Here is a 14464-nt window from a genome sequence, read left to right on the forward strand (position 1 = left end):
TCCTAAATTGAAAATGGTACAAAGAGCACGTTAAAAAAATGTCCTGAAATATCTAGGGATTAAAGGACATAGTATTGCAAGTTGCTCTCAAATGGTTCAACAATAAAGTTCTATGTGCTAAGTTAGTTGCTAAACCTTCCGGGACACAGGTGGACTCAGCAACCGTGGCGTTCCCTCCGGCTCTAAGACTTTGAGGAGGATTTCAGTGGGGCAAGTCTAAACCAGTGGGTCTATTATTTAATAGACCTGAGGATAGTAGAAAATCTTCCTCGTTTGACACATTTTGAATAATCACTTATTTTTCAGTATCTCTTAATATCTTCTAGATTTTTTAATCATGAAATTATTTCTGCAATTGTTTTGTTCCACAGCAGATATGAAAGCATAAAACCAAGAGAGGTTTAAAAAAGCAGTTCCTGCCCTTGAGAAAGTTATAATTTAGTGAGGGAGAAAAAGAGAATGCTGAGCGAGGACAGCCTAGGCTAAAGGTGAAATGTGAGTGTTACGAAATCCAGAGAAACACTGGCAGGAGCTTGAGTACAGGACTGAAGGAGAGCTGGGAGTTAGACGAACAGGGAAAGGGTGGGCCCTCCAGAAGGAAGATTCAGACCAAAGCAGAGATGTATGAGCTGGACTCGGTGAGCCCAAGTGTCCTGATCTAGGGGGTCGGTATAGAGAATAAGGAGTGGAGCACTGTCAATGCCAAATTAAGGAGTTCTGGTTAAATCCTATGGGTGACTGAGGACTTCTGAACGAGGATATTGAGGCAGGGGTGTGGGGTGAAGGAGAGCGAGGTGAAGTTACTAGTATACATGTTATTTGATTAATATGATTGCATATTATGCAAAATATTATGTATAATTATATTAACAGAAAGTTGATCATAAAGAATTTTATAATAAAGACACTAACTCATTTATTTCTTGCCTTTGTAACAGGATGTTGAGTAAAACTTTCCCTTTGCCCCAGAATTGGTGATCAGCGCCCCCAACTCAAGTGCAAAGAGAATTAGGTGTTTCACATTATAACGAAGCCACCAGATAAGTGGGGACTGCCATCTCGCTCAGAGCTAACAGGCGGTGGAATCAGCCCCGCCACCCCCACAAACACAGCCACCCCTTCCCAGAAGGCGGAGGTGGGGAAGGATCAGGGAGAGTCGCTTGAACTATGGTTTGGCCTGGTGGGTGATGCAGTGGCTTTTCCTCACTCTTGCTGCATGCTGCCTCCTCTCGAGAGTTTGAGGGGCCTTCAAGAAGGAGAGACTGGCATTCTGTTCCCCACGTAGCCTGAGCAGTTACAGACATGCATATATAAGCAGAGGTGAAGAGAACAGGAGGGGAGAACCAGACAGAAAGGGGGGTTGCTGGGGAGCAGCCTGTACCCCGAGAAGGCATGAGCTCCCATCCAAGGCTGAGTGACGGCTGCAGAGGATGGTCCAACAGGCTGGGAAAGCTGTGGAAGGGGAGGGAGGCTGAGCTGGAGCCAGACCTCTCATGTCAGGCCCCAGAGGGTCCTTAAACTCTTGTATACATGCCCCAGGAGAAAGCCAGATTTTGGCCCCTGCCTCAAATGGTTTGATGGCCTAAAAAAGTGGAAAGTTAATAAAAGACATGTTTGCCCTTTTCCATGCCCTTCTTTTCTGTTTCCAACACATTTGAGGAAATAGGCCTCGATGAGAAGGGGGAGGAGGTTTTTCAGAGCCTGGCCACACTCTTTCCCCCAAGCCCCTCAAGGTGCTGGTATGGGGGACCAGTAAGAGAGAAGGTGGCTCCCTGCCAGCTGCTGCTGCGGCCTCTTGTACTGAAGGGAGAAGACATATCTGAATTGGATACAAATTCTGAACTGGACATATGTTTAATCATTGTCCACTGATGTATCCCGAGCACCCAGAATAATGCCTAGCACATGGTAGGTGCTTAATTAATACGCGTTAAAAGAATGAGTGAATTGAAACAAGTGAATGTTACTGAGATGCCATTAAGACAAAGAAAAGAGACACTTGATGGAGAACTATTCCGAACAGTGACTGGGGCAAAATAAAACCATTTTCTGTTGATTCCCCATTGAATATTGTGTGCTTTACAAAATCTTGTTACTCCTTGTTTTTCTGTAAAGGATTTTTAGCAGATTTAAATCAGTTGGCATTTTTTAGACGTTAAAGCAAAAACTTACATGGGGATGAAGTATTGTCATTTAACTGGATAGAGAAAAAAATGAGTAGTGTAATCTTGAAAGGACAGAATAGCACGGTGGTTGAAAGCTCAGGCTCTGATGGGAGGTAGTTCTATATTCAAATTCTAACTGCAGTAATGACTATTTGCTTGAATTTAGGCAAATGAATTAACCTGTCTAAGCCTAGTTTTCTCTTTGGTGATATAAGACTAATAGCAATTCCTAATTCATGGGATTAAATGAAATAAACACCAGTAAGGAATTTACCACATTGTCTGGCAAAGTAAGTGTTCGATAAATCTTAGCCATTACACTTAAAAAAACAGATGGCAGCCAGCACGGCAAAATGTAAGTAAAACACCTTTTGGGGTCAGATCTAGCTCTACAACATATTAGCTTATTAGCTTTTTAATTTGGAGGCAAGTTATATAGCAACCAACTGCAAATTCTTTCTATGAGATAATATGTACTATGCTCCTCTCACCATTGGCATATTGCTGGTATCCAACATCATTGTTTCTTCCCCTCAATGTTACACAGTATCATTTTAAAGAGACTGGGGACAGTTAGAAGATGGCTGAGTAAAGAAGAATCAGTCTAAGTCTTTGCTCTTCATGGATGCCTGTCATACAGAGAGGGAGCCAAGAAACTGGAACAGAGTCACGCTGCAACAGGTGGCAATGGGGAGCCTACTGTTAGGAACCAAATCACTAAAACAGAAGGGACTAACTGGGGGAAAGGAGAGAGTATACAAGAGTCATAGTGTCACTCTCATCTATTAGCTCATTCACTCAAAAATTATTTGCTGCTCTTGATATGCCATTGGTGTGTCTCTAACCACATTGGGTCCACTTTCAAATGACCTCTCTTTGTTTCATTTTGGCAATGTTACAACAGCTGGATTTTCAATTATCCAGTGACTTAAAAGAATCAGTTTCCTCCAGATGCTATTTCCTATGGTGATCACCTCTAGTGTCCTCTGTAGAGACATCAGGAAGGGGTGAGGCGAGGCAGGTGAGAGGACACGAAGCAGGTGACTCAGGAGGAACAGTGTAAGGATAGGAGGCCATGGCTTGCATCTCAGATGTGGGCAGGAGGTGAGGAGTCTATTCCCAGGCTGCTGTACAGACAATGCAGGGCCAGGAGGGCTAACCCAGGGGAGTGCTAAGTGCTCTTATCAGAGGTCCAGAAGGCTGCCAGAGTGCCAGGAAAGCCAGAAATCTCTTTGTGATATAAAAATACCCAGAAAATCTTCAGGATTGATGCTGATCCATGAGATTTCTAGTTCCGTAAGAGACCCAACTGGTATTTCTACAATAATCCTAAATTAATGAATTTTGGGTTGCCAAACAAAAAGATTCACCTGGATCTCCTACATGTAACTTTTGTTAACTACAAAATATAATCCAGACAAGGACTTCCATCTAGCAGTGAGCATCTGTGGTGTTGCATTTATACTTCTTGCTAAGATATAGGACTAGTTCTATTTAGCTCAATTCAGTAAGTATGTACTAAGTTTCTATTATGTGCTTTAGCATTGTGCAAGGTGCTAATGGTGCTTTGAAAGAAGTATACGAAAGACTGTCTTTAAAGAAGATGATTGACAATTTAATTGCAAGGCAACACTTAACTGTTAAAAACATAAAGCTCTCAAGAGCATAATACGAGTAGAAATTAAACTAAATGTTAAAGTGTTTGATAAAGACAGCCATGGCTAAGGAGAAAGATCAAGATGGAGAAAGATCAAGATGGGTCACAGCAGTCACAAGAGGATTCAAGTGTGAGGTGGGACCTAAGTAGTGACCAGACAGATAGGCTTAGATAGATGGAAAATAGTTCTGAGTTTTCCAAGCAGGATAATAGAGCAGTTATACAGGTGTATATATGCACGGTGTGTTTGAAGCTTTGGGATGAAAGAGAATGAAAGAATGTCAGGCTTCTAAGCCTTAGTGTCTGCCTAGAAAGGGGTGTCGCTAATCAAACATTGAGGGTGAGGGAAGGTGAGGTTTTATACATCTTGGGTTTAAGGAAAGAGCACGGCATTTCTGTGGAAATATCCATCAGGTAACTGGAGACATGGGAAAAGATGAAACCAGAGATACATAGATTTGGCCACTTTTAGAATTAAAATAATGGAAACAAGAAAATGAATGAGATCCCTGAAAGCATAAAAAAAAAGGGGGAGGAATAAAAAAAGGACCAAAAAAAAAAAAAAAAAAAAAGACTGCTAGAAAAAAGGTCTTAGTTAAAAGAGACAAGAAAAGAAGACAAAACAATGAGGTGCTATGAAAAACAGGAATGTTGTATTGAAGCCTGAGAGAAACCCAGGGGAAAGATCAACAAGATTTCACCAGAGAGATCACTAGCTGTGATAAGAATATGACTACTGACATTACATTTTTTTTTTCTTCAAAGTTCTTTGGGAGTGATTATTACTTTGCCTGGATAGTAAATGGAAGGATTGTTTTTTCATGAACCTTGTCACTAGATGGTGCTGGAGTTATTCAGGAAAGCAAACATGGGCTACAGTGAGTAAAAGATTTTTTTTTTCCCCTTTTGGTGTGTCGGTTACAGAGAACAACGATTACATTTTCCTTAATGTATAAACAAGCTTTGAAAACCTCTCTTAGTAATTAGACATCTACTTATGTTTAACAAGATTTTTTGAGTTAAAGAAACTCTGAGGCATTGGCTGTCATGCTTTTAGCACAGTGAAGAGAAAGAAAGGAGCAGAACATTACGTCCTTCAGACACCTGTTCTCACAGAATGAGGCCAGGAGCTAAACACCAGGTTTATAATCCTCAGATCACATCAATAGCATAAGGCTCTTTATCTATATTCTTAGAGTTTCCCTTCAAAACAGAAAGAATAGCATGTTTGCAAGATGAAAATATTTGAATTTTAATCGATTTTTATTTAGCTCAGTTTAGTTATAATGTTGTATAGTGGTTTAATTTTAGAGGAAATTCACTCAAATTTCTCATTCATGAATTGCATTCTGTTCAAACATGGTATCAACCGGATAAACACTCTGATTATCAAAAGCTCATTGTTTTACAAATACATGCCCGATCACTGTATCATCCTCCTGAAGCTTGAGGGGTAAGGGGAAGTGATGGGAACCTGAAGTTTATGGTACCTCTTGTGCCATAAGTAATAAAGTCCTTGGTCTCTGACCTAAGGGTTTTGTGCCATCATCTATGAAACTATGGCAGGCTAACTTGCTAGCTTGCAACTAGGCTTAATTTTAGATCCTCCAGTTCCTAAGAGTAGCTCAACAGTCCCTACTGGGTCTGTTGTGAGATATTCTGAGAATCTTTCCTGAAGGCCCACACTCAAACCCACATCTGTCCTTTTAATGACTTAATAAACACTAATCCCCTGTTTTAATTTTCGTGCTGCTCAAAATATTAGAGTAGTTTCTGTTTTCTGCCCAGAACCCTCAATGATACTTTTTCACTATGCCAAAGAAGACTTGCATTTTCAATCTTCAAAATGTTATTATTTAGGAAGGTGTGGAGAAATGGAGAAATACTTACCACTTCATTATGATGTGGAAACAGTATTTTTAATTGTGTCAGTACTGTCACAGAATTCGATTGGAAGTGTGAAGACAAAAAAGGATTCCTTGTAAGAGATCAGAACAGTTTTTCTACTGGCTACTGAAGAACAGTCTTCTGTTTAGTGACTTACTATGAACCTGCTATCCACCTCTTATTGTCCACTAGGAGGGATTTTCTTCCCCTGTCGACTTTGTACCTTATAGGGAGTGAGCTGAGATGTTATATAAATAAATCATTACACCACCTACACTGAGCTCACTTGGTGTTTCCCAGCCCTGGTGAATGTAGAGTATTTTACAATACCTCAGCAGTTGTGAGAAAAGTCTTATCTGTGATATGTCTCAATCCACATGCCACGACACCAAGAGCCACTCCAGGAAACACATAGGAATTGTTTCCTTGGCCAGGATACAGGGTCCGTCCATTTGGAAGAGTGACTGGATCAAAAGGACTGCCACTGGCAAAAATCGCACGCCCCTACAACACAGATACACGACTAACTTTAAAAAGCAGCGCAATATTTTAAACAAATGTGTCATAACAGAGCTACCCCATAGTTAAAGTACTGAGTGTTTAAAAGAAGGCTGATTTTCATTAACTCCCTGGTAAGTCTGGGCAAGTTTTTATGATGTTGGCAGTAACTTCTGAGGTGGGTGATTACTACCGCTCTCTTCCTCACTCTCCTCAGAGAAGTGTGCAGAGCACAGGATACCTCAAGACCACCACTCTCTTCTCTGCAGGGGTCCAACCCATAAGTCTATCAACCATTTCTATAGGGGCTTCAGATTATAGGCTTCTGAAGATAAAAGAAATGACATTTTAGATTAGAGTTTAGGGATCTACACATTTCAACATAATCACTGGGACAAATTTTACATATTTCTATATTGTAAAGAATTCCATAGAAAATCATGTAGGAAACAAACTCATTAGCACAAATGGGATAAGCAATTAAGAGGAAGGTTAAATTATCAATAATTGTCAAAAACTGTCATGTTTTCCCTAATCTGCACATTTTCTCACACTGTTTTGGAGAAACCTCATGTGTTGCATGCTTTAGATGGCCGTGACGTAGGGCCTGCCAGGTGCTGCAATTCCATACGGCTAATCAGGAAGGAAGAGGGGCACCTGGGTGGCTCGGTCAGTTAAACGTCGGACTCCTGCTTTCAGCTCAGGTCATGCTCTCAGGGTTGCGAGATTGAGCCCCATGACGGCCCCGCGTTGGGTACGGAATCTGCTTGGGATTCTCTCTCTCTCCCTCTGCCACTCCCCCTGCTCGCGTGCTCTCTCTTTCTCTCTCTCAAAGAAAAGGGAAACTCTGATCTGCAAAGATGAGGGTGGAAATATAGCTGAGAACAGTCAGGCTTCTAAAATAGATACAGGAAACCCTTGACAAATAAAGCATCACCATCTAAGAAATGCATTTGAGAACTCCACAGCACCAAATCCCCAAAGCATCATTTAAATGATCAAGGGCTGGGCTGTAACTTTCATCCCTATTTAGAGTCTAATCCATTATAATGTTAATAATATTAACTTAATATTCATTTTTTTAAAGATTTTATTTATTTGACAGAGAGACAGCCAGCGAGAGAGGGAACACAAGCAGGGGGAGTGGGAGAGGAAGAAGCAGGCTCCTAGCGGAGGAGCCTGATGTGGGGCTCGATCCCAGAACTCCGGGATCATGTCCTGAGCCGAAGGCAGACGCTTAACGGCTAAGCCACCCAGGCGCCCCAACTTAATATTCATTTTTAACAAAGGTCATAATATACTTTTTGTATACAGGTAAAGTTGTATAATATGATTCAACCTTCGTCAGGGTATAAAAAAGATGAAAACAGGGGCGCCTGGGTGGCACAGCGGTGAAGCGTCTGCCTTCGGCTCAGGGCGTGATCCTGGTGTTCCAGGATCGAGCCCCACATCAGGCTCCTCCACTATGAGCCTACTTCTTCCTCTCCCACTCCCCCTGCTTGTGTTCCCTCTCTCGCTGGCTGTCTCTCTGTCGAATAAATAAATTAAAAAATCTTTAAAAAAAAAAGATGAAAACAGATGAGAAAGAAAATAGGAAATCTCATCGAGGTGTCTGTAGGATACTTGTATTTTATAGAACATCAGGTTTTGTTTTCAGAAAAGTCTGATACATTCAGCTCTGTTTAGCAGATAAAATATTTTAATACAAGCAACTTTCTAATATAACTTAATTATTACTTGATATATACATTATATATCTTCAAAAAACCGTATTTGAGAAAGACCTGCAACATTACATACATGCTTATCTCCCTCCCGCCTTCCCTTCCTGCCTACTGTTTTAGAATCAGTATTTTAAGGAGGAATGGCGCTCACTAAATGACAGCTAAACACTCTCATGTATATGGATTGTTCATATGGAGAAGAAAATCTCCCCATACTATTTTTGGATATAGTTTTTCACGATTCAATAATCTTCCTATACTATTTTTGGATATAGTTTTTCACGATTCAATAATCTTCCTATACTTTGTATTTTTAACATTTCCTAATGACCTTTCACCTGTGCCTGAGTCTCTACTCGTCTTTGCTTGTGCTGTAATCCTTTGGCTGAACCAGTGTTCAAATTTTTAGCCTCAAAATGACTTTCAATTTTGTTTCAATTTCTTTAACAACATAGAACATTAAGTAAGAGAATAAGAAAGAGTTTAGGCCATTTACATCAGACACATTCAGATTTAAAAATACAAATATATAAATTTGGCTTATTTTGTTTTTGTCTATTACTGGTGAGTCTATAAACTCTTCACACCTAGATATATGACAGAATAATTACATAAACACTTATTTATAATGTGCCTACTATGTGCAATCCATACTAAAATTTTATTGCCCAGAGGAATTTGTTTTCCCTTGTAAAGATTTGAGGACTACTGGGGGGATGCCAGGCAAATTCCTCAATCTAGAGAGGGGTCGAAAATTAAACTTATTGAGGACACTGATGCCATCCCAAATATGAGAGAGAAACTCAAGTAGCTCCTTGCCAACAAGTTCAATAACTGTGGTAATGAGTATTTAAAGCGGAGCCATCAAGTTCTGATTTGTGCAGAGTGATTTAATTTTGTGTTATGTTTACCTTTTCTAGTTCATTTTGGATTTATTTTCAACATAATAGTGCTAGATATATATGACTCGACCTCTATTTTGTTGTAATGACATTTTCAAGTCTTTGAAGGGAAGAAAGCTCTTGTCAGCCTATCAGTCAAATATATATTAATAAAAACATAGTATAAAATAAGCCATTCTTTTGGAAACAGCGAAGTACCAAAGCTCTGAGGACTCCCAGCCCAGCCTGGCTGCCCAAATGTACCACCGCGGCATCGGAATCCAAACCCAGGATTTAGCAAAGCAAAAATAAGATTGTGGTTTTATACTGTATGCTTCAAAGCTCAGAAATCGCTAGTTAAGAGTTATTTTAATAAGCATCTAGAATCAAACTTTTTCCTTTGTAGCTTTCATACTTTAATCTTAGAAACTTGCAAATGACTTGAGAAAAATTATCAACAAACACTGCGGAGTTTATTTTGTTTTACCGAAGAGGAGGATTTATACAACAACATTCTAGAAAAGGAAATAGTTCTTATCCCTTCTGACTTACTCACTTTTCTTTCAACCTTGGTTGTTTAATTTTTAAAGATTAAGTGGTAAGAACCTTAGATATCCTTCGCTCCCCTATAATGAATAAGAATTAGCTTATTAAAATATCAGAGTCTGTGCCACTGTTGGTGGGGCTGGGGAACTGGGGGGGGGGGTAGAAATCAGTTATACTTTTGCTTTACCTTGGTTAGGTTATAGCACTGCTCCGCAGTACATTCTGCTTTGCTAGTGGGGTTACTCAAAGCAAAAATAATAGGCCGTTCATTGAAGGCAGCCATATCTTTGAGAATTTGTTCTGAGAATGCACCGCCAATTGCAGCAACTCCTAATGTAGAAATGAGAAACCAGTGAATAGACTATCATTGGTTAATTCATTTAAGAAGTCCACGCCCTCAAAACAGTGAGACACTTTCTAACAGACCCTAAACAAAATATAGAATATTTGCATTAAAGTGACAAAAAGAGGTAAGTTCGTTAAAGCCAATGATCTTCAGGGTTACAAATCTGTAAGTATCTATATAAAAATCACAGATATAACATTTGGCTCATAATACATGGAGTTAGTGACCCATTCACTATGTGTTTTGATTACAAACATTTATATCAGGAAATTAAAATGTGACTAATATAAATTAACTTTCTATAAACAATTCTATGGTTAGAGTCCAGTCTCTCAGGCTATAATTATGTTTTATAAACCAATGCTAACACTTAAGACAATCATCCAATTCAATTATAAAATCGAAGTATCACTCAATGAAAGAATCCTAACAGAAGAATAAAGGAATTAGCATAATGGAAGTGGAAAAAAATAATATTCCTAATGTATTTTGTAAAAGACAACAATAAAGGTTTATTACAGTTTCTGTTACAGAGTATTCACTTTTATTATGATTATCATCATTGTTCTCAATACTGTCGTCTGTTTCACAAGAGCTTCCAGGAATGAAGTACGATACAAAGTAAGGACGAACACTGTATCCACACAAAATGAGGCATGAAGTTTTATAACTTTGGCTGAGTTTTTTTAACCACGTTAAATCTGACTATATTAAAGATCGTATGTGCACACGCACCGTGTGAGCTACTGTGTCAAGTATGGTCCCTGTCTTCAAGGAGGGTCCAGTTAGTTCAGTGTTTCGTAGCCTCTGGGATAGTAACATTTTGGGTTGGATAATTCTTTGTTGGGGGGGCTTTCCTGTGCATTGTCGGATGTTGAGCAGCACCCCCAGGCTCCACCCACTAGATGTCAGTAGCCCTGACCACCCTACCCCCGACCCCTCCAAAGTTGTCACAACCGAAAACATCTCCAGACATTGCCAAATGTTTCTTGGGGCGCAAAATCACTCCCATTTGAGAACCACTGTCTATCTGGACTAATCAAGTCTGGAGAAGAGTTGATTATGCCAAGGATTCACAGGTTGACAGAGTTAGCAGAGGGGGCCCCCCACTTCCGCTGGAATCAGTAAGACTGAGAAGACAGTACTAAATTTACAAATCTAGGTGTCCATGGGGTACTGTTGATTCAGTGAATGAGTAATTGTGTTTGTGAATTTCAAAGATTAAAATTTTAAAAAGCTAAATTATGCCTCAAAAATCAGTAGGAAAATGAATCAGGCCAAAATGGGGTCAGGGTGGGGTTTACTGGAAAGAGGGAGAAGTTTACCTATGAGGGCAGTTGGTTTTATATCTTGAACAATGGCTTCTAGGTTTTTCATTTCTTCATGTTCATGGGCAAATTCCTCCTTCTCTTGTGTTAAGGCAGCACGTCCCTAAGTAAAGCAAATAAAAAGAAATGTTAAACCTGCCAAACATATGTGAGCCAAAGAAATTTCAGAATATTACATATATTAACGTCTTCATGTATCATGTGTTACAGCTGTTCTTAAACTCTCTTCTCCAATTATCAGAGTATTCTTCCATTCAGTCTTTCAACAAATACCATGTCTTAGACAATGTTCTAGGCAATGCGGATGTAGCAGCGAACAAACTAAAGCCTTCCCCTTACCTAACTATTACTTAATATTTAAAATCTTAATTCTACAGACATTTGTGAGGAACTGGCACTAACAAATGGCAATGCGAAATGTCATTTAAATATCATTTACAAAACACTATTTGTGTTAAATAACAGTGCCTTAGAATGCAGAGCTGGCTTTAGCCACAGCACTTCCAATTTATGCCCCATTGAGTAAGAATAGAACGGGATGCCATATTTATATCATAGTTTGATTTTCTGAATAAGAACTAGCTATGTGTATTTTTATCTTAATGTTTTGTTTATGAATGTGTCATGTATTATCTAGGAAACATCTAATTATAATTTTCTAGCTGCAAATTTTTAAGATTTTGACTTAACAAAATTCAGCACTGCCTAATGTTATATGGTACTTTATGACTTACAAGTTGTTTTCATATATTTCATATGATCCCCTCAACAATTTTAAGAAGAAGGGAACTATAGGGCGCCTGGGTAGGTCAGTCAGTTGAACGTCAAACTCTTGATTTTGGCTCAGGTCATGATCTCACGGTCGTTGAGATGGAGGCCCTTTCAGGCTCAGCGCCTGGTGGAGAGTTGGCTCGAGATTCTTTCCCTTGGCCGCCCCTCCACCAGCCCTCGTCCCCCACACCCCCTTCCCCTGCCCTGCTGGCAGGCATGCACTCTCTCTCTCTAAAATAAATAACTCTAAAATAAATAACTCCTGAAGAAAAATAAAGAAGTATGGCAACTAATTAATTTAGAGTCATTTTACATGCAGAGACAGAGGCTCTGAGATGTTAAGGGACTTGCCCAAGGCAGATGCTGGAACTCAGTCTTTCCAATAATACAGCAAGTACTGTCCTGGAGAAAAAGGTTTACAAATCGTATCTTTGTTTTGGTACATTTGTTTTTAAATGGTATATTCAGATTGCTTATAAACTGTTACCCCGAAGATGGTACAATTTTCTTGTTTTGAAAGGTTATTACCACTTTATTTCTGCTTTTAAAGATTTATTTATTTTAGAGACAGTGTGAGCAGGGGGAGGGGCAGAGGGAGAGGGAGAGAGAGAAGCAGACTCCCCGCTGAGTGCGGAGCTCCATACGGATCCCACAACCCTGAGATCATGACCTGAGCCAAAATCAAGAGTTGGATGCTTAACTGACTGAGCCACCCAAGCGCCCCTATTTCTGTTTTGAAAATACACATGGAGTCTGCTTGGGATTCTTTCCCTCTTCTTCTCCCTCCCCTTTTGCCCTTCCCCCTGCTCGTGCTCACTCTCCCTCCCTAAAATAAATAAACTTCTAAAGTCTTAAAAAAATTGAATAAAGTACTTAGGATTATGCCAGGTTTTTCTTGTGCCAGTTTTTAACAAGAACTCAACATTAGTTGTAGTTGTAATTAAAATTATTATGAAGAAGAAAACAAGTCATAATTGCAACAGTTATAATTTTGGTACATTTCTTAACAGTTATCACCATTAGTCATTTCTGAGTTCTACATTGTTATTTAACTTACCTTTTCTTCTGAGACACTGTGAAAAAAAATCTTAACACTAACTAGAAAAGATACCTGTACCCCCATGTTCGTTGCAGTGTTATTTACAACAGCCAAGACATGGAAGCAATCAATAGATGAATGAATGGATAAAAAAAAAAAATCCCCCCCACACACAGAATATTATTCAGCCATAAAAAAATGAAATATTGCCATTTGCAATATGGATGGACATTGAGGGCATTATGCTAAGTGAGATAAGTCACACAGAGAAAGATAAATACCGTATGATTTTACTTACACGTAGAATCTAAAAAAAAAAAAAAATCAAAAAACCCCAACAACCCTGAATTTACAAATACAGAGAACAGATTTGTGGTTGTCAGCAGTGGGGAGGGAGGGGCAAAATCGGTGAAGGAGAGGTCAAGAGGTACAAACTTCCAGTTACAAAAGAAGTCAGTCCTGTGGATATAATGTACACCTTGGCTATAGTTAATACTGTACTGTATATTTGAAAGTTGCTAAGAGAGTAGATCTTAAAAGTTCTTATCACACAAAAAACCCAATTATAACCATATGTGATGATAGGGTTAACTAGAGTTATTGTGGTGATCATTTTGCAATATACACAAGTATTGAATCATTATGTTGTATAACTGAAACGGACACAAAATTATATGTCAATTATATATCAATAAAAAAATCTTACTTCACCAGAATCAAATTAGAAGCTTACTGTTTCATATTCACTTGAGAGAACATTCTAGTCTCCAGTAATATTAAATTGAATATAGTTAGATCATACTCATTTCGTTTATTAAGAAAAAGTCAAAAGTGTCATATAAATTCAGTTTCCACTTTTATCAGGAAGCATCAAGTTGCTCAATAAAATCTATCTACTATCATAGGCTTTTTAGAATTAGTCATAGGTCCAACAACAAATAGTTTATGCAAACCTAGACTGATTTCATGAGTAAACACTAAATATTGTTTTTCTTATTTATGAGACAAGATTTTTTAAAATTTCCTTTTAATAATATAAAGAAATATATGACAATATTGAAATCTTCACAACTCTCATCAAATTGCGGGGAGGGGCTACCTGGTGCCCCCATCCTCATCTCTCTTAGCCTCTCAGCCAGGAAATCTATTTCATTTACATATCTCAATTACAGAGATTAATTCAACATTATCCTACTACGTAAACAAAGGCTAGGTTTAGTAATAATTTATTAGTCACAAATGAAAAAACAGAGGCATTTGGAGTACCTCAGAATTCCCTCCAAATATTTTGATAATCCAGACTTTGACTTAGGCCCCAATTCCTCATCATCCATTTCCTGTGTCAAAGTTCTTTGCACTGTAACTTGACAGTTCCTTCCACAAAAGGCAGTTATACTTTCCCAGCCCTTGTCTTTGGACTTGAACACGTAGTTTCTTTGGTCAATAAAATGTATGCTGAAATGAGAGTGTGCCAGTTCCGAGCTTAGGCCTTGAGAGTAACTGGTGTTTCTGCTTATTCTCCTGTGCCTTTGCTATTTGTGCTTTAAAAGTGTGTCGCCTGGCTAGCCGGCTGGTCCAACGAGGATAAGAACCTTGTGAAAAAGACCTGGACCCAACCTATG

At 39.0% G+C, this 14464-nt stretch overlaps 1 protein-coding gene across 4 annotated transcripts in view; it reads right to left on the reverse strand.

Moving 5' to 3' along the window:
* The window catches only part of ME1 (malic enzyme 1), a 175513-nt gene that overhangs the window by 6836 nt on the left and 154213 nt on the right, over window positions 1-14464 (reverse strand). For all 4 annotated transcript variants that reach the window (XM_048219745.2, XM_057303923.1, XM_057303925.1 and 1 more), the window contains 3 exons: window positions 11030-11135; window positions 9546-9688; window positions 6040-6213 (listed from right to left, as the gene is read on the reverse strand). In XM_048219745.2, coding sequence (XP_048075702.2) covers window positions 6040-6213; window positions 9546-9688; window positions 11030-11135 — 423 coding nt within the window. The remainder of the gene's footprint in view (window positions 1-6039; window positions 6214-9545; window positions 9689-11029; window positions 11136-14464) is intronic.

The sequence above is a fragment of the Ursus arctos genome, unplaced genomic scaffold (assembly GCF_023065955.2).
Source record: "Ursus arctos isolate Adak ecotype North America unplaced genomic scaffold, UrsArc2.0 scaffold_29, whole genome shotgun sequence".
In the NCBI taxonomy this organism is placed as follows: Eukaryota; Metazoa; Chordata; class Mammalia; order Carnivora; family Ursidae; genus Ursus; species Ursus arctos.